The 20,504-nt window shown below is 34.5% G+C and overlaps 1 protein-coding gene across 1 annotated transcript; it reads right to left on the bottom strand.

The window, feature by feature from the left end:
* Window positions 1-4,132: 4,132 nt before the first annotated feature.
* Window positions 4,133-5,070, bottom strand: LOC132020751 (olfactory receptor 6C3-like). Its single transcript, XM_059404901.1, is given in 2 exon segments — window positions 4,133-4,374; window positions 4,377-5,070. Coding segments are annotated over 2 exon segments (936 nt in total).
* Window positions 5,071-20,504: the final 15,434 nt, after the last annotated feature.

Raw genomic sequence — 20,504 nt, 5'->3', positions numbered from 1 at the left:
GATGTTTTCCCCTTTCTTTTATAAGAAAGGACATGTAAAAGAAGCCCCAAATTTTTGACATATAATAAAAAAAAAACTTCATTAAACATTATTTCAAAATAGGTCTCATTAAATTTCTTTAGAATGCTTTCTTTTAATTAACTTTACTCCTGCTCAGTAACAATGCTCTTCCTTCATCAGGGTTTGCTTTTCCTATGAAGCACTAGTTTCTCATAACACCTGGGAGCCTCAATATGCATTCTCATCAAATAGGCAATATTTGGTTTCATTTGAATTGAATTTCAATTCAATCCCCAAATTGAAATTTCTGCACTAAATTTACTGCCTTTGGAGATATTATTTTAAAAAGGCATATTATTACTCTTCCATAGGTAATAATGTGTCAATGCACTGCATTTTTAACCTTATTTCAAGGGTTTTTTTTTTTTTTTTTTTGCATATTCTTTATTTTCTTAACTTTCCTACCAATTTCAACACTTTCTGAAAAAGAATAACTTGACTGAATTACACATTTTGGCTACTGAAGAAACATACGAGGAAATGTATGAAGAGCTGTGAAAGAAGGTATTAATATATATAGAAACGTTTATGTGAGCATTACTGAAAAGGAGTACTTAAAGGCCAATTTTCTAGGATCAGTGAATATAGGCTTAAAACAACTCTACCAAGAGAAGATCTAATATCACAGACCTGGGGGAAGCACACTGTACTATTATGTAAAAATATTAACGAAAATCAATGGACTATATTCATTTACTATATTCATTTAATGAATATCAATGGACTATATTCATTTACTATATTCATTCATTTTTACCAACATTGCCAACATGGATGTTATTCATTCATTCATTCATTCATTTATTCATTAATTAATTCAGCAGGATTTGGGGAGAAAAATACCTCTATGTTTAACAAGGTGCATATGATTTCTCAAGCCTGAAGCCACCCCAAGGATGTACTCATGCAGAGTATGAAGGATATTCTAAGAATTTAGCCCATCTTTTTATTTCTGAACACAGATCCATATTTCCCCTGGAAGAACATGGGTTAGGTTCAACTTAAATTATTTTCCACCCATTTGGTTAAAAATCAAGAACCCTTTCTAAGAACCCCTGAGGCATATACTTTGAGCTATTCAAACTCAAAGTTAGTAATAATACTTTGTGTTTGTTAAATAAGATGGCCACAAAGTACCTTCAAGTTTCATTCCAAAAATATCACTGTTCCATTCTTCATTTAGTCATCAATAATCAAATAAAAAAGGAAAAATACATAAACTCATAACAAGATCATGGTATAAAAATCCTATTAATTTCTTACTTGTGACAATCTAAGGTAAATAGCTCTTACAGAAAGTTTATGGGATCTGCAGGTTAGAGGAACATGAGCTAAAAATTCAAATGGGCTGTTTAATGGATTTGTGACTTTAGCTGGTACTTAATTTCCCTAAGCATCTGTTTTCTCGGCTTACCATGGATGTAAAATTTCAAGGGCATTTTGGGAATTAATTGAAATAATATAAATGAAAGTGCTGTATAAACCATATGGCATTAAATATGCTTTAAGAAGAGCTGGTTTATTTATCTTCTTTTAGTGGAATTGTTTTCCAAGTTTGAGCAGAATATTCATAGTAACTGTGATTGTACAAGGGCATTATTTATTCAAATGAAATATTAAGGACTTTTACATTCTATCTCACTAACTTTTATGACACCCTGATAGAACTTTATCTTTATCCCCAAATGAAACACTAGGGTACTGTGGTTTTGTACCTTCGATATATTTGTGTTGTTAACAAGTGTTCAATATATTAGAGACTACCTAAAATTAAAGTCTGTTCTCTTAAAGAAAGTACTACATAACTTATATTCAATTAGAAACACAGCCACAGAGATGATAATTTCTTCCTTTTGTTTGAGAATGAATAAATTATATAATAAAGCAAAATATACTAACATCCCTTTACATTGTTAAAAATAAATCCAGTTGAAAAATGAAATTCCAACATATCCCATTTAATCTGACTAAAAGTTGAGCTGATAAGTAATGAAGCAATGACACAGTTTGGGAGACTCCATTGCCTTCTATATGTCCGACAGTCTGATTTTCATACAGGTTCACTAACATTCAGAATGGCTAGCACATAAAAAATACTAGCAGTTGGCATTGTTGCAATCCAGGGAAATCAGCATTCCTGAACAAATATCCTCTTAGTGTACGTACCTCTTTGCTTTCTGTTGTTAATGTTTTTGTCCTAAGTTTCCTGTTATTTCTTGAGTATAGAGAGTGAGAGAGGAGCAGATGTATGAAAGAGAAAAAAACACCAGAAAGTATTTTAAAATGTCTGATGTGGTTTCTACACAGACCTTATGTAGCATGAGTTACGTAATGTTTTATCTGTTCTCTCTGTCGATGGCGCAGAAATAATTCAGTGAATCAAAATTGCCAGAACAGGACTACACACAAAACAGTAAGGAATATAAAACATAATACACTTTACAATTGAGATTTGACAAAAAAGCTTGGGGGACAGTGTCCAATGAGACAGAAAAAATAACAATGAACAAACAACCATTCTAAATGTGATCTGTTTCTCTGGAGAAACAAACATACTGACAGAAATTATTTTTCAGACAGAGAATACCAAAAAAGTATCTCGATTCATACTTCAGAGCTCTACCAAAAGTGCCTTTACACCATGACATTTTTTTAAAATGGTAAACTGCCACATTGTACCAAGTCATTCATTGCCTCTATTAACTTTTTAAAAAAATATATTTTATTTATTTGACAGACAGAGATCACAAGTAGGAAGAGAGGCAGGCAGAGAGACAGAAGCAGGCTCCCTGCCAAACAGAGAGCCCTATGTGGGGCCCGATCCCAGGACACTTGGTTCATGACCTAAGCCAAAGGCAGAGGCTTAACCCACTGAACCACCCAGGCATCCCACCTTTATTAACTGTAATCTGCCTTCCAAGAAGAATTTTTGCTACTCTAATACTGCTAGTGCTTTATACTTTTTCCTTTCTCACTCTGTTGCTCACCAGCAATGTCAGTTGAGGAGGTTCTTGTTTTGATTGATTAATGTCCAGTATATATTGGCACCTTCCTTGACTTGATCATGATAATATATTCATCCCCAAATGATATAATGTGAGTGTAAAAAAACAATAAAATTGTGCCTGTCTTTAGTAAAAACTAAGCAATATATGTAGGTCCATAAGAGTTTGGAAAATGTAAAGTAGAACAAGCATAACTTTTTAGTCATTTTATTTTGTTTCATTTTCAAATCAGATTATTATATCAGCTGTTATAGCTCAAGACCTCAATCAAAACCTCAACCTCTCATTTTACATATTTGTGAAAAAGAGATAATCACCCTAATTTGCCATATAGCTTTGAAAACTAAATATGGTATGATTGAGGACATACTTAGTTGAGTATATGGCATAGAATAAATGCTCTCTACAAAAGAGACATTATTATTTGTGAAATTCCTATTAGACTTCCAGGTGGCATGAGTGTAACAGTGACTGCCTGAATACTCACTTATCTCATAGTTTTAAATATAATACAGATAAACAAGGAGAGTATATAAAATAAGACATAACATATACCTTAAGCATAACTACAAAATAGAAGATATATGACCTTCAAATAATTTATAAGCAGTAAAGTAAACATTCAATCCTATACTTGAAGGGAGGAATTGGACAAACACTGCAGATATTATGTAAAAAATATGGTTGTTGCAGATAATATATTTCATTTTTTATAACTTTAAGAAATAAACTGCAATATCAGTAACAAAGTAATATTTAAGAGTAAGCTGACTAAAATGTTTACTCCTTTAGCTATTACCACATACAATATTTGTATTATTCATAACAATCAGCAAAATTAGGTATGTTTTATAGCCACTGCCTTTCTGTATAGAATTGTAACTCAATAAAGAAATGGAACCTATGGAAGGTTTGAAAGAAAGATATAATGTAGTTGTAGAAAAATTAAAGTGCTTTGCCTTACAAATATCTGTGAGATGGATATTGGAGGATACTATAGAAGTTGAAATTTTATTTGTCCTTTATTGGGACTTCACAATGACATCTATTCATGTTAATATATATTTTCATTTGTGTCTAGAAAGTAGTACTTTATGAAGCAAGTTTCTGAAAGCTTGTTTTACTTGCTGATTCCTCAAGGTATAAATAAAAGGGTTCAACATGGGGGCAATTGAGGTGTTGAGAATAGCTACTCCTTTGGTCAGTGTTGCTCTTTCTTTTGCTGAAGGCTTGACATACATGAATATACAGCTCCCATAAGAGATGGAAATGACAATCAAGTTAGAGGAGCACGTGGAGAAAGCCTTTTCCTCTGACTAGCAGATGGGATTCTCAGGATCATGCTAAGGATGCACAGGTAGGAGAGAATCACTAATGCCAAAGTGAAGAGCAGAGTGACAAAAGCAAAGTAAAAGCCAATCATCTCCAAAAGCCATGTGTCTGAGCACGAGAGTTGTAAGATGGGGAAATAGTCACAAGAGAAATGATCAATTACATTGGAAGCACAGAAATTTAGCTGGAGGATGAGCATGAGCGGTGGGAAAATGGTAAGAAATCCTCCTAGCCAGGACCCAAAGACAAGCAGGGTGCAAAATTTTTTGCTCATGATGGTGGTGTAATGAAGAGGCTTGCAGATGGCAACATAACGATCAAAAGACATGGCAGTGAGAAGAAAAAATTCAGAAACACCCATGAAGATGAAGAAAAATAGTTGAGCTAAACAATTGTTATAGGAAATGGTCTTGATATTTGTAATGATTGCCCCCAAAAATCTGGGGATAGAGACACTGGTGAATGTGATTTCTAAGAAGGAGAAATTCTGCAGGAAGTAATACATAGGAGTCTTGAGATGACAGTCTATCAAGGTGAGGATGATGATGGTTAGGTTTCCAGTGACACTTAATAAATAAGCCATAAATAAAAAGATGAAGATTACAACCTGAAGCTGTGGGTCATCTGAGATGCCCAAGAGAATGAACTCTGTAATCATTGTATGTTTTCTCATGTTGCCTTTTATTTTCTTTAAGCAAAATCTACTGTTGGGAAACAAGACAAAAAGAAAGAGTATGTGAATAGTAAAGGAATTGAAGGTTTAAAAATTTTTAATGTTCATATTAGTAGCTCCAATGAAATGAAGCAATGGAACTTTTCCTGTGTGCAGTTTTGCAATATCCACTCAGTCTGTTAAAGCACATATATCTTATACATCCTCTCTTGAAAAGGAAAACCGTATCATTAGGTCTATGTTAAAAGTCCCCTCATGAGTGACTTTACATAACACCTGTACCTGTAAGCAAATTGTCTATATATGCAACATATGTCTTAATTTTTATTTCTTAATTTTTATTTTATTTTAATTCCAGTGTTGGTAACACACACTTATATTCAATGCACTTGTACAATATAGTGATTCAACAATTGCATACATTACCCAGTGCTCATCAGGGCCTGTGTACTCCTTCCTTAATCCCCATCCCCTATTTCTGCCTTTCTCCCACCCATCTCCCCTCTGGTAATCATCAGTTTGTTCTCTACAGTTAAGAGTGTCTTCATTCCATAAGGGAGGAAAAAACATCCAATGGGAAGAAAGAGAGTCTTTCCAACAAATGGTGGTATAAACTGGTCAGCTACATGCAGAAGAATGAAAATACACCACTCTCTTACACCATCCACAAAACTAAACTCGAAATGGACGAAAGATCTAAATGTGAGACCTGAAAGCATAAAACTCCTAGAAGAGGGCACAGGCAGTAATCTATCTGAAATCGGCCACAGTAACATTTTTTAGATACGTCTCCAGAGGCAAAGGAGATTCATTCCTGCAATACTAGTTATCACATCTGTAATTTAGATATTGAAGCATTGTTTTCCAGTTTCCAAGATTGTGTGTTCTTAGGACTGAAATACCTAATTCTGATTTTTAACTTTGATTCCACTTACAAACTTCATCTTCTGATTTTGGTGGAAGCTGATGTCTCTGTTATAATTCCTGAGTTTAATAAGAACACGATTATTGTTATTCTTAACATATATACTTTTTAAATGTGACCAGAAGAAATAAATGTATTTCCTGTCTTAGAAATATGAGACTAGAATTGCCTTAGTTGTAAATGAGAATAAAATTCTTTATTTGTATGAAAGAAAACAGAAGCCAGAAATATCATTTAATACATGGAAAAAGCAATATAAATAACATAGTTTTTACAACATAGTGATCCATTCATGTCATCTTCATGTTCTTTATTTAAATTAACAATTGACATCCCTTTTATTTTTTTCATTTTAAACTATGTTTACTTTGTTTTGTTACTCTCCATATTTGAGGACAAGATGAGTTCATAAGGGAATTTTTGGATCACAAAATATCTCCTTGTCTTCTTTCCAGAAGAGTAAATGAATAGAATTAATAAAATTCTCTGTAAAATGTACATTATAGAAACTATAGATTATTAAAATGTAATCAATATAGGGCACATGGGTGGCTAAGTCAGTTATACATCTGCCTTCAGCCAGGCCATGGTCCCAGGATCCTAAGTTCTAGTCTGGCATCAGGCTCCCTGCTCAGTTAGGAACCTACTTCTCCCTCTGCCTCCAGCTCCCTCTGCTTGTGTTCTCTCTCCCTGTCAAATAAATAAATAAAATCCTTTAAAAAAATGTAATCTATATGTTGGCTAACTGAACATAATAAGAAAATTTTTAAAAAATTATTTTAAAAATGAAGCTCATTTTGGTACAATTAAAAAAAAACAGTTAAACAAAATAAATAAGTTTCTTTTTTAGCAAATTCAGTGAATTTGGTTTTAGAGAAATGTTCAATGCAGAAAATTGTAGTCTTTTTATGATTAAAAAAATGTAATCTTATATGACTTTTATCCATCATGTTCTGTCTTTATTCTTAGAAACCAATATTTTATCTATGCTATAAGTTCTCAATAATATTTGCAGTATTATTTTCTTCCTGTAGGGGATAAGTGTCAAGCTTATATTGTGCCTCTTTTTTTCTTTTAATTTTTCCTGACAATCAACTTTTCTTCCTTCAGGAATAAACACACTACTATTATAAAACACCAGCAAAACTGTCAGATCAAAAGACAGAGATTGCTACCATATTTTGAAAAATGACTGAAGTATTAAATCATAAAATTAGTTATTATAAATATACTAATGTGATAACTTGGGGATCCCTGCAATATATTTCAACAAAATAACCTCAGAAATGGGAGGTAAGCACATTCACTGACAAGTATGGAACATACTTTTTGTTATGTCTAATGTTTCAAGTCATAAATATAACCCCAGATTTTCTTACTTTATTTAAAATGTGAGAGGCAGTGCATTCATAATCTACTTCAGGAGGTTTTTGTCATGAGTTTATCCTTGTCTCTGTCATGTAAAAGCCTCTTACACTGAGAAAATGCAGGCTTGATTGCACTTAAGCTTTCTATAGCCTCTGCTCCAATCAAAGGGATTTCTTTTTATCACTTTTATCTTTCCATATTATAATAAACATTGTTCTGACCTGAACATCAAGAATTACTATTGTAAGCCTATGAGTTCTTTAAGAGATTTCCACGGGGTAAAACCCTATGATTGGAAGGTAAAATATTTCACAGCTCCCTGGAGAAGATGAAGATTGACTGAATACTATCCAAATACTAAACAATCTTACCTTCTCTGGTCATTGTATAAATCCCTGAATGACCAGAGTGAAGAAAGGAAAAGTTGCAAAAAGTGATAAACTCAAGAAGTATAGTGATGCTGTGACATTCATCTTCCTAGAAAGCTAGCAATGCAGTGACATAAAAGCAAAAGTATACTTAGCAGCAACACAATCAGACTAGTTTCCATTTGTGTGTACTTCTTTTTCCTGATATGCTCATGGAGCTCAGTCTACACTCAGGAGATCGTTTATTCTTAGTTCCTTTGGGACTGGTTAAATACAGGGCTGAGCTACAGTGTAGTGGATCCTTCACCAAAAGTAGCAGCCAGACTTTATTAAATGATACACCTCCACCTGTAAAAAGTAGAATGAATAAGCAAATTATTTTATTTATTTATTTTTGTTGTGTGTTTTTGTTACTAACTTTAAAGTGAAAATGGGGCTTTGAAATGAAAATGCCTCAATTACCAAGTTCATTGTTTAAAAAAACAAACCCAATAAACATTTTCAGACTTTAGTATTAGGCTATTGATCACCTTCTTCCAAAAACTAGAGAATTAAATCCTCTGCCAGATCTAAAATCCTCCTTTATCTTGTCAACTCTCAGCCCCAACCTGCTTACTGTATCCACAATCCATGGGACCAGTTCTGGATCTCATTATTCCCTTGGAAATGTCTGCTCTATGCTCAACAAACTTACCTATTCTTTCTTTTTTGTTATTAATTAAAAAAAAAAAAAGACTATAGTTGACCTACACTGTTACGTTAGTTTCAGGTACACACTTAGTAATTTGACAAGTTTATACATTACGCTATGTTCATCACAAGTCTAGCTACCATTTGTCCCCTTACACTGGTATTACAATATCATTGATTGTATTCCTTCTGTTGTGTCTTTTACCCCCATGACTTACTTATTCCGTAACTGAAAGCCTGTATCTTCCTCTCCCCTTCACCCATTTTACCCAACCCCCAACCCACCTCTCCTCTGACAACCATCAGTTTGTTCTCCATATTTACATGTTTGGTTCTGCTTTTTGTTGTTTGTTTATTTAAAATATCTTATTTATTTATTTGTGAGAGAGATAGTGAGAGAGAACATGAGCAGGGGCAGGGGAGAGGGAGAAGCAAACTCTCCCACTAAACAGGGAGTCCCATGTGGGCCTCCATCCCAGGTTCTACAGATTATGACCTGAGCTGAAAGCAGACACTTAACTAAGTCATCCAGGTGCACTGTTTATTCATTTTTTTTTAAAAGTAGCGACTATGAGGAGAATCATATGGTGTTTGTCTTTCTCAGTCTGAGCTATTTCACTTATGATAATACCATCTACATCCATCCATGTTATTTCAAATGCAGGATCTCACCCTTTTTATGGCTGTGTATTATTCCATTATATATATGCATATATACACATACACTTATGTATGTATACACATACATATATGTGTATCACCTTATTTTATATATATGTACATACATACACACAACTGTATATATTATATATATTATTTATATTTTATATATATATATATAAAATCACCTCTTCCCTATCCATTCATCTATTGTGTCTGTTGACAGATACTTAAGTTGTCTCATATCTTGGCTATTGTAAATAATGTTGCAATAAACATAGAGGTGTATATATTATTGAAATTAGTGGGTTTGGGGGGACTGGTAAATACCCAATAATAAAACCATTAGGTCAAAAAGTACTTTTGACCTAAATTCTTTAAATTCTTAATTTTCTGAGGAAACTTCATAATGTTTCCCACAGTAGGTGTAACAATTTACATTCTCACCAACAATGCATATGGGGTCCTTTTTCTCCATATCTTATCACCATGTGTTTTTGTTTTGTTTTGTTTTTTTGTTTGTTTTTGTCATTTTGACTTCAGTAATTCTAACTGGTATAAAGAAACATCTCAGTGTGGTTTTGATTTGTATTTCCCTATTGATTCATGATGTTGAGCATCTTTTCATGTGTCTGTTGGCTACCTATATGTCTTTGGGGGAATGTCTGTTCAGGTCTTCTGCCCATTTTTTAAACAGACTGTTTGCTTTTTTGGTGTAGAGTTCATAAGTTCTTTATGTATTTTGGAATTAAACCCTTATCAGATATATCGTTTGCAAATATTTTCTGTCATTCAGTAGGTAAACTTATTGTTTTGTTGATGGCTTCATTTTTTTTGTGTGTGTAACAACTTTTTATTTTTCTGCAGTCCCAGTAGTTTATTTTTATTTTTGTTTCCCTTATCTTAGGGGATATATCTAGAAAATTGTTGTTACAGTCATCAGAGAAATTACTGCCTGTGATTTCTTCTAGGATTACTTATGGTTCCAGGTCTCACATTTAGGTTTTTAATCCATTTTGAGTTTATTTTTTAGAACTTTTTTTTAATTTGAGTACATGGTTTTGGAAAATGGCCAGTTTCATTCATTTACGTGTAACTGTCCAGCACTGTTTATTGAAAATACTGTTCTTTCTCCACTGTATTTTCCTATCTACTTTTCATAGATTAATTGACCCTATGATCACAGGTTTATTTCTTGGATCTGTAGTCTTTTGCATTGATCTAATGATCTATGTGTCTATTTTTGTACCATACTGTTTTGAGTACTATACCTTTGTAATATATCATTTTATGATTATCTGTTCTTGTGAAAAATGCTATTGGTACTTTGATAGGTATTGCTCACTGGAGGCAGATGCTAGTCCAGTCTGGGCTTTTAAGGTAGATGAGAGACAGCAACACTGCAGCTCTTTGGTGTTTTTAAATTGCATCTTTTTTTTTTTTTTTTCTTGCCCAAGGACAGAGGAATCTATTCCCAGTCCCTTAGTACTACCTCTTCCACTTATGTTCTCAGTAAGGGGGTGGGGGCTCCCTTTGTTCTGTGTTTCCTGTTTCTTCTGTGCTTTTGCCTTTGTCTTTGTCATTGGTTGCTCATTGTTGGTTCAGTCAGCCCTAGTTCTTCAGGAGGAATCGTACTACTAATAGGCATAATTTGGTGTGGTCTGTGGAGGAGGCATGTTCAGGGTCATCCCACACACCATCTTCTCCTATCAAAGATGCATTTTAAAATCTTGAAAACTCAGAAGAGTATTTGAAACTTTAACTTTTTTTTTTTTAATTATACAAGTGAATTGCAGAGGATATTAGAAGAGACTTGTATATAACTTAGCAGTTTCATTGTTGGTTAAGTTTTAGGAAATCAGTTGCTACCAATATCACATCATTAGCTGCAGTGCTAAATCCATTTGCATTCATTCCCTTGCATATGTACAAGTACTGGTAGAACATATATGTGAGAACTAAATTTTGATAGATATTTCAAAATTTCCCTCCCACAGACAAGAATAAACACCATTGCAAGCCAAGCATCACAGATATTAGATGTCTGTTCATCTAATATCTGATATTAGATGTCTGATATTAGATGTCTGTTCTTCAAATATGTAAGTGTAAATATCACTTACATATTCTACAAATGGAAAGATGAAACGAAGCCACAGTACACATACTACTAAAGATAGTCATGTGAAGACCAGATCACAGAGCCCAGATATTAAGGGTAAAGAGACACAATATCTTTGTAAACTTGGAAAAATTAATTAACCTTTCTGAGCATTAATTAGTCTACTCATAAAATGAGAAGACTAATAGTCTTAACTCCTAGGATATCCTAAAGATTAAATGAAATAATGAATGAAAGTGCTTACAGACTAGTTAGGATACAGGAAGTTCTTAACAGAAAAATGTTTACTCATTTAATTTTATATTCCCCAACTGTTAGAGAGGTTGAACATTCTTTTAAGAAGATATTATTTATTTATTTGAGAGAAAGAGACAGAGAGTGGTGCCTGGGTGGCTCAGTCATTAAGCGTCTACCTTCAACTCAGGTCATGAGCCCAGGGTCCTGGGATGAAGCCCCACATCCGGCTCCCTGCTGAGCAAGGAGCCTGCTTCTCCCTCTCCCACTTCCCCTGCTTGTGTTCCCTTTCTATTTGTGTTTCTATCAAATAAATAAATAAAAATAAAATCTTAAGGAAAAAAAGAAAAAGAAAAAAGGAAGAGACTGAGATAGCAGTACAGAGCAGAGGCAGAAACAGAGTCCAAGCTGGGGATCTATCCCAGGACCCTGAGATTATGATCTCAGCCAAACTCAGGCACTTAACTGACTGAGCCACCCAGGCTCACCCAAGGTTGAACATTTTTTGTACCTAATGTAACTTTAGTGAGTTAAGCACAGGGGTAATCCACATGCTCCTACAGTTTGTTTACAAACACATATATTTTAATGAAAAAAGATTTTATTTGAACAACTGATCAAACATAGAGCCATTTTGATGAGTTAAGCATAAGGCAATCTCCATATGCTTCTACACTTAAGTTTACAGACATTTGTATTTTAATGAAAGACATGCTACTTGAAAGAATGATTATAGGGTGTATAAAAAGCACAGGGTTATTCCCATATGCATCTACACTTAAGTTTATAGACACTTAGAGCATAATAAAAGAAGATGCTGCTTGAGAGAAAGATTATAAATAGTGGAGTTTTGATGGCTAAAACACAGCAAAATCCCCATATACTTCTACACTTAAGTTTATAATCACATCTTTTTTTAAAACTTTTTATTTAAATTCCAGTTAGTTAACATACAGTGTCATTTTAGTTTCAGGTGTACATTATACTAACTGAAAACTTCCCTACAACATCTGGTGCTCATTCGAAGGAGTGTTCCCCTTAATCTGCATTAACTATTTCACCCATTCCCCTACCCACCTCTCCTTTAGTAAAGTTCAGTTTGTTCTCTAAAGTTTAAGATTCTCTTTCTTGGTTTGTCTCTATTTTGTTTGCTTTTGCACATTTGTTTTGTTTCTTAAATTCCACTTAGGAGTTGAAATTATATGGTATCTATCTTTCTCTGACACACTTATTTCAGTTCGCATACTTTAGAGAGATTGAACACTTTTAAAAATTCTATTTCTCATCCATGAATTGTCTATTCCTATCTCATGTTCACTTTTTGGGGATTATGTCTTATTTAATAGTAGGAGATATTTATGTACTTGGATATAAACCCATGGTGAATTTTTGCTGAATCAAGTTTTCAGAGCCTCTCCTTAACTTATTTATGAGGTGTTTCTACTCAAAAAAAAAAAAAAAAAAAAATGTATCATGAATTCTTGGTAACCTATTCTTCTTAGAGCACCTTTCCACACATTCATGTGCTCACTGTTTCTATGGTTTTGCTGTTCCCATTTGCTTCCTAATCCATCCGGAATTTATTCATATGTAAGATATGAATCTTTTTTTTTTCTTTTTAAATAAATGGTCAACTTCTCTAATATCATTAGGCTAGGGATAACATGAGAGTTTGGACAGTGAATCACTTAAAACACCAAAGCCATGATATCCCCTACAAGTAATGTTTCTAGTTCAGAGAACCAATTGTTAGGATCCGTGATCAAAGGAACAAGACCGACAAAAAGCGAAAGTTAAGCAAAGCTTTATTTCACGCCAAGCATCGAAAATCAAACCGACCAGTCTGGGCCATCTCTTACAAAGAGACAATGATGACCAGGACATTAACTCCGATGATTCCCCTACCCCATGGATCCCCTACCCTACGGCTCCCCTACCAGGCAGAGGCCGCTCCCCAACAACCCCAATGCTCCCTACGACTACTCTTTCTATTGGCGCTGCTCCCTACGACTACCCTTCTTGCCTCACAGACTAACCTTTATAGAGGTGGTTGAGCCTGGCCCACACATAGGTAGCCAAGAGACTGCAACACACAGGGAAAAGTGCACAGTCATACTCCGTCAGAAATACGGGTGGCCAATTGAATTCTAATTCACCATAGCAAATATATGTATGCCTCACTGATTGGATGTCTCCATCCACCTGGCCCGCCCCTATATCCAGGGTTTGCAAGTAAGTTCCTCCGGGAGGGGCAGGGTCAATCCAAGCTTACAAGGAAACAGCTCCTCCGGCCAAGCAGACCCCTACAATGTGTCTGAGAAATTCATACTTCTCATTTTTCAGGAAAAGAAGAAAGGTTTCTTAGTATCCTCAATATAAGTGTCTAATTTTACCAAGGCTAAAGCATAGTAGTATTTGACCCTTTTCTGCAATTTCACTTCACCCCATCCACCCTCACCTTTTCCATTCCAGAATACCTGTGGGTTTCTTCCTTATTGTTTTAATAATATTACTTTTACTTCTCCTTTAGGATGTTCACAGTCACATAAGGTCTTTCCCCTTTGGCACCTCAGTTCACTTCTACTTGTTCATCAATAATGCTTTATTTGTTTGTTTTTATTGAGTATTGCTGACACACAATGTTACAGTATCTTCAGGTTTATGACGTGGCAATTCAGCAGGTCTATACATTGTGCTATCCTCACCATAAGAGTAGTTATCACCTGTCACCATACAACAGGATTACAATAGCATTGACTACATTCCCTCTGCAGTACATTTTGTTCCTGTGACTTATTTATTCCATAAGTAGAAGCCTGTACCTCCCACTCTTCGTCCCCCATTGTGCCCATCACTCCAACATCTTTCATCTGGCATTTGTGATTTTGTCATCATATATGTTCGCTGTATTGTTCTCTGTATTGATGGGTCTTTTTCTGCTTTGTTTTCTGGTTTACCTGTTTGTTTTGCTTTTTGGATTCTACATATAAGTGAAAGCATATGGTATTCGTCTTTCTCTATCTGGCATATTTCACTTGGCATAGTGTCCTCTGTGTCGCTTGATACTGTAAATGGCAAGATCTCATTCTTTTTTTATAGCTGAGTAATATCTCATTGTGGTATATGTATATGTATAATTTTCTTTCTCTATTCATCTATAGACATACACTTAGGCTGCTTGCATATTTTGAGCATTTTGAATACTGTAAAAGTGTGGGGGTCATATATCTTTTAGAACTAATGTTTTTGATATAATATATATATATATATTTATAATAGTGAGCAAAATGATTGATGTTCCATAAACACGGACTTTATATTCATAATTATTAATCACTTACACAGAACCTACAGTAAAGAAAGACACAACTCAGCCATGATGTAAAGAATGTTTAACAAATAATCTCAGCATTTCCTATAGCTGTGACATTGATATAAGAAGATAGTAGATTAGAAATTTTAAATTTCATTTTTCTCTTGTTAAATCTTCATAATAACATTAGTTCATATTAATCAGAACTTTGATTTCTTTGTATGAGACAGTACTATAAGGGTCAAATCTTTGGTTTGTATCTTTCCAGCTCCTTAGGTAGTAAATGAAGGAGGTCAGCATAGGGTCAACAGAGCTATTGAGAATAGCTACTTCTTTGGTCAATGAAGCCCCTTTTCTCCCTGCTGAGTAATTAGCATATATGAAAATGGCAATGACAATCAGGTGAGAAATATAAGTGGAATAAAACTTTTTTCTCTCACTGGCATGTGTGATGTATATTAGGAGAAAATCACAATGCAAATAAATAATAAATAAATAACAGAGTAACCAAAACAAGGGAAAAACAGATTACTTCTAGGAATCATGTATCTGAGAAGATAGTTATACAAGCAAAAGATATGCACAGGCAGTTATCCTTGATATTGGATGTACACTTCTCCAGCTAGAGCAGAAAAATAACACCTGGAAAAATGGTCAGGAACCTGCCCAGCCATGCATAGGGCACAAACAGGATGTATAGTTTCCTGCTAATGATGGTGGTGTAATAAAGGGATTTAGAAATAGAAACAGAGGGGTAAAGGGACATGGCAATTAGAATGGGAAATCCATTCACCTCCATGAAGATAAAGAAAAGTTATTGGATGGTACAACTCTTATGAGAAAGGATTTTATGCATGGTGATGATTGTCCCTAGAAATCTACAAATACATACAGTGGTAAATGAGATTTCTAAGATAAAGTAGTTTCAGCTAAGAAACACATAGGGGGCTGTAGACGGAAGTCTACCAAGTAATGATAGCCAGGTTGCCAGTGACACATAATATGTATGTGATAAATAAGAAAGGTAAAACCTCAACCAGAAGATCAGGATCATCAGAAAGGCTCAGCAGGACAAGCTCTAACCATTTTATCATTGTTAATTTCCCTCATTCTCTTTTTTCTTTTGTAAGGATATGCAACAACATTGATGAGTATAAACACATTGATAATAATAAAACAATCATAGGAAACTTTAACACCCCACTGATTGCAATAGATAGATCATCTAGTAGGTAACAAAGGATTTGAATGACATATGAGGCCAGATGGACTTCACAAATATATTCAGAGCATTCCATCCTAAAACATCAGAATACACACTCTTCTTGAGTGCACAAGGAACATTCTCAGAACAGATCATATACTGGTTCACAAATCAGGTCTCAGCTGGTACCAAGTGATTGGGATCATTCCTTATATATTTTCAGAGCACAATACTTTGAAACGTGAACTCAATCACAAGAGGAAATTTGGAAAGAACTCACATACATGGAGACTAAAGAGCATCCTACTAAAGAATGAATGGGTCAACCAAGAAATTAAAGAAGAATTTTTTTAAAATGTGGAAAGTAATGAAAGTGAAAACACAACTGTTCAAAACCTTTGAGATGCAGCAAAGGTGGTGCCAAGAGGAAAGTAGATAGCAGTACAAGCCTTTCTCAAGAAACAAGAAAGTTCTTAAATATACAACCTAACCTTACACCTAAAGGAGCTAGGGGAAAGAATAGCAAAAAAGCCCAAATCCTGGAGGAGAAGAAAATTAATAAAGTTTAGAACAAAAGTCAATGAATAGAAACCAAAAGAACGGTAGAACAGAACAATGAAACTAGAAGCTGGTTCTCTGAAAGAATTAATAAGATAGATAAACCCCTGACCATTCTTTTATTTTTTTTTAAGATTTTATTTATTTATTTGAAAGAGAGAAATCACAAGTAGATGGAGAGGCAGGCAGAGAGAGAGAGAGGGAAGCAGGCTCCCTGCTGAGCAGAGAGCCCAATGCAGGACTCGATCCCAGGACCCTGAGATCATGACCTGAGCCGAAGGCAGCAGCTTAACCCACTGAGCCACCCAGGCATCCCACCCCTGACCATTCTTACCAAAACACAAAGAACCTAAGTAAATAAAATCATGAATGAAAGAGGAGAGAGCACAACCAGCACTGAAGAAATAAAAACAATTATAAGAACATATTATAAGCAACTATATGCCAACAAATTAGGCAAGCTGGAAGAAATGAATGCATTCCTAGAAATGTATACACTATCAAAAGTGAACAGGAAGAAATAGGAAACCTGAACAGACCCATAATTAGCAAGGAAATTGAAGCAGTCAAACAAGAGCCCAGGACCAGATGGCTTTCGAGGATGATTCTACTAAAATGTTTAAAGAAGAAATAATACCTATTCTACTGAAGCTGTTTCAAAAAATCAAAATGGAAGGAAAGCTTCCAAACTTTTTCTATGAGGCCAGCATTACCTTGTTCCTAAAAGCAGAAAAAGACCAAAAAGGAGAATTACAGACCAATATCCCTGATGAATATGGATGCAATAATTCTCACCAAGATCCAACAGTACATTATGATCTAACCAAAAGGATCTGCCCAAAGGATCCAAAACTATACATTAAAAGGATAAATCACCACAATCAAGTGGGATTTATTCTTGGGCTGCAAGAGTGGTTCAACATCCACCTATCAATCAATGTGGTACACTATATTAATAAAAGAAAGGACAAGAGCCATATGATCTTCTCAATAGATGCAGAAAATCAGTTGACAAAGTACAGCATTATTTCTTAATTAAAACTTTTCACAGTGTAGGGATAGAGGGAATATACTTCAATATCATAAAAGCCATATACGAAAAGCCCAGGCAAAAATCATTCTCAATGGGGAAAAACTGAGAGATTTTCCCCTAGGGTCAGGAACATGTCAGGGATGTCCACTCTTACCACTGTTGTAAAACATACTCCTAGAAGTACTAGTCTCAGCAATCAGACAATGAAATGAAATAAAAGGCATTCATATTGAAAAGGAGTAAGTCAAACTCTCTCTCTTCACAGATGACATGATACTTTACATGGAAAACCCAAAAGATTCTACCCTCAAATTACTAGAACTCAAGCAGGAATTCAGCAAAGTGGCAGGATAGAAAATCAATGCAAATAAATCAGGTGTATTTCTATACACTAACAATGAGACAAGAAAGAGAAATTAAGGAATTGATCCTATTTACAATTGCACCAAAAATAATAAGATATCTAGGAATAAACCTAACCAAAGAGGCAAAGTGTCTATACCCACAGAATTATATAACATTCATGAAAGAAATTGGGGAAGACACAAAGGAATGGAAAACCACTCTGTTCATGGAATGGAAGAATAACTACTGTTAAAATGTCTATGCTACCTAGAGCAATCTATACATTCAGCACAATCCATGTCAGAATACCATCAACTTTTTTCACAGAGCTGGAACAAAAAATCCTAAAATTTGTATGGAACCAGACATGTCCTTGAATAGCCAAAGGAATGTTGAAAAAGAGCATCAAAGCAGGTGACATCACAATTCCAGACTTCAAGTTTTATTACAAATCTGCACTCATCAAAATGGTATAGTACTGCCACAAAAACAGACACGTAGCTCAAGGAACAGAATAGAGAACCCAGAAATGGATCCCCAACTCTATGGTCAACTAATCTTTGACAAAGCAGGAAAAAATATGAAGTGGCAAAAACACAATCTTTTCAACAAATGGTGTTGAGGAAATTGGACAGACATATGCAGAAAAATGAAACTCGACCATTTCCTTACATCACACATAGAAATAGACTGAAAATGGAGGAAAGACCTCAATGTGAGCCAGGAATCCATCAAAATCCCAGGGGAGAACACAGGCAGCAACCTCTATGACCTCGTCCACAGCAACTTCTTGCTAGACATGTCTTCAAAGGCAAGGGAAACGAAGGCAAAAATGAACTATTGGGACTTCATCAAGATAAAAAGCTTTTGCACAACAAAGGAAACATTCAACAAAACCAAAAGACAAGCAACATAATTGAAGCAGATATTTGTAAATGACATATCAGATAAAGGGCTAGTATCCAAAATCTATAAAGAACTTATCAAACTCAACACCCAAAGAACAAATAATCCAATTAAGAAATGAGCAGAAAACATGAACAGACACTTCTCCAAAGAAGACATACAAATGCACAAAAGACACATGCAAAAATGCTCAACAGTGAATCAGGGAAATACAAATGAAAACCACAATGTGATACTACTTACACTGGTCAGAACAGCTAAAATTAACCACTCAGGAAATAACAATTGTTGGCAAAGTGGCAGAGAAAGGGGAACCCTCTTACCCTCTTAGTGGGAATGCAAGGTAGTGTAGTCACTCTGAAAAACAGTATGCAGGTTCCTCAAAAAGTTAAAAATAGAGCTACGTTATGACACAGCAATTTCACTATTAGGCACTTAGCCAAAGATGCAAAGGTAGTGATCCAAAGGGGCACTTAGACCCCAATGACCACAATAGTGAAACTACAGAAAGAGCCGGGCTCAGCAAGTACTGTGCTGTATTTCTCAGTTGAATATATTGCAGAGAGATAATTAGGAATTGTGCAGCACTAATTAGGACTATAGTATAAATAATCGTTTATATTATTTGGAATACTTTATTCTATCCATAATCTTCTTTTACTTTCTCTCTCACACACCACCACACACACATGTGCATACACACACATCATCCAAAATATAGCTAATACTTTAAGCTGAATGAGTGGACGAGTATTTTAACTGCTGACATTCTAAATTTTGTTCTGTTATGAAGTTTTTATTTTCTAAAAAACTGAAATGATTTTACTGTTTTGGAATTAAAAAATTTAGATACATGCCCAGTTTCAAACTAGTCTAAACCTAATAAAGGAGCTATACATATATATTCCATTGTAGTCAGAAAGCAGAGCTTACATTCCATGGAAATAGGGAAAGTTAACTTATTCTACACATCTAAAACAGCTATTTCTTCACTAATTTCTACAGTATTTGTATATCTGTGGATATATATATGCATGTATCTACCCTGTATAACAGTCTATATCTACTGAGTCATTATGATATTTGGAAATATGGAGGTCTATTTTTGTTCTTAAAGATCTTTTTTTTTTTTTAATTTTTAGCATTAGGTAAATTATATGGACATACTCTATTAGGTAAGCAACAGTTTTTGGTTTTTAAATAAAAACATTCACAATTTTCAAAAAATCATATGGCATTTGAAAAACTTTTCCAAGAGGAACTGCAAGACAGTGAAGGGATTTTTGACAAAGATTAATGAAAATGAAAGATTATATTGTCTGTATAGAATAAAGAAAATATCATATCAATAATTATACAACATCCCTTCCATTCTGGGTGATAGTTGTTTTCCCAAATAAATCTCAAAGTACACCTCTCCAAATTAAAATAATTATTGTTCAAGAAGTTTCAGCTAACAATGGGTTCAGAAGAATGAGAACCAGACAGACATCTGAAGTTATATCAATTGAATGGGAAATATATTAAATGTGCTTTGAACTGTTAGAAAGAAGTAATGAATAGGATGACAGGAAGGCCTGTTAAATTGGAGACGTTGCTCAGACATCATTTTTGCATATTTTAGTATATGTGCTGCCAAAACGAGCACATCATTTTTGTGTATTTTAAATTGCCTGCAATGGGTGTGTCTAATTCATGTACCATAGTA

Source organism: Mustela nigripes, chromosome 6 (assembly GCF_022355385.1).
Source record: "Mustela nigripes isolate SB6536 chromosome 6, MUSNIG.SB6536, whole genome shotgun sequence".
Lineage (NCBI taxonomy): Eukaryota > Metazoa > Chordata > Mammalia > Carnivora > Mustelidae > Mustela > Mustela nigripes.
Note: the sequence above shows the minus strand (reverse complement) of the source record. Positions and strands in the feature narration are given on the sequence as shown.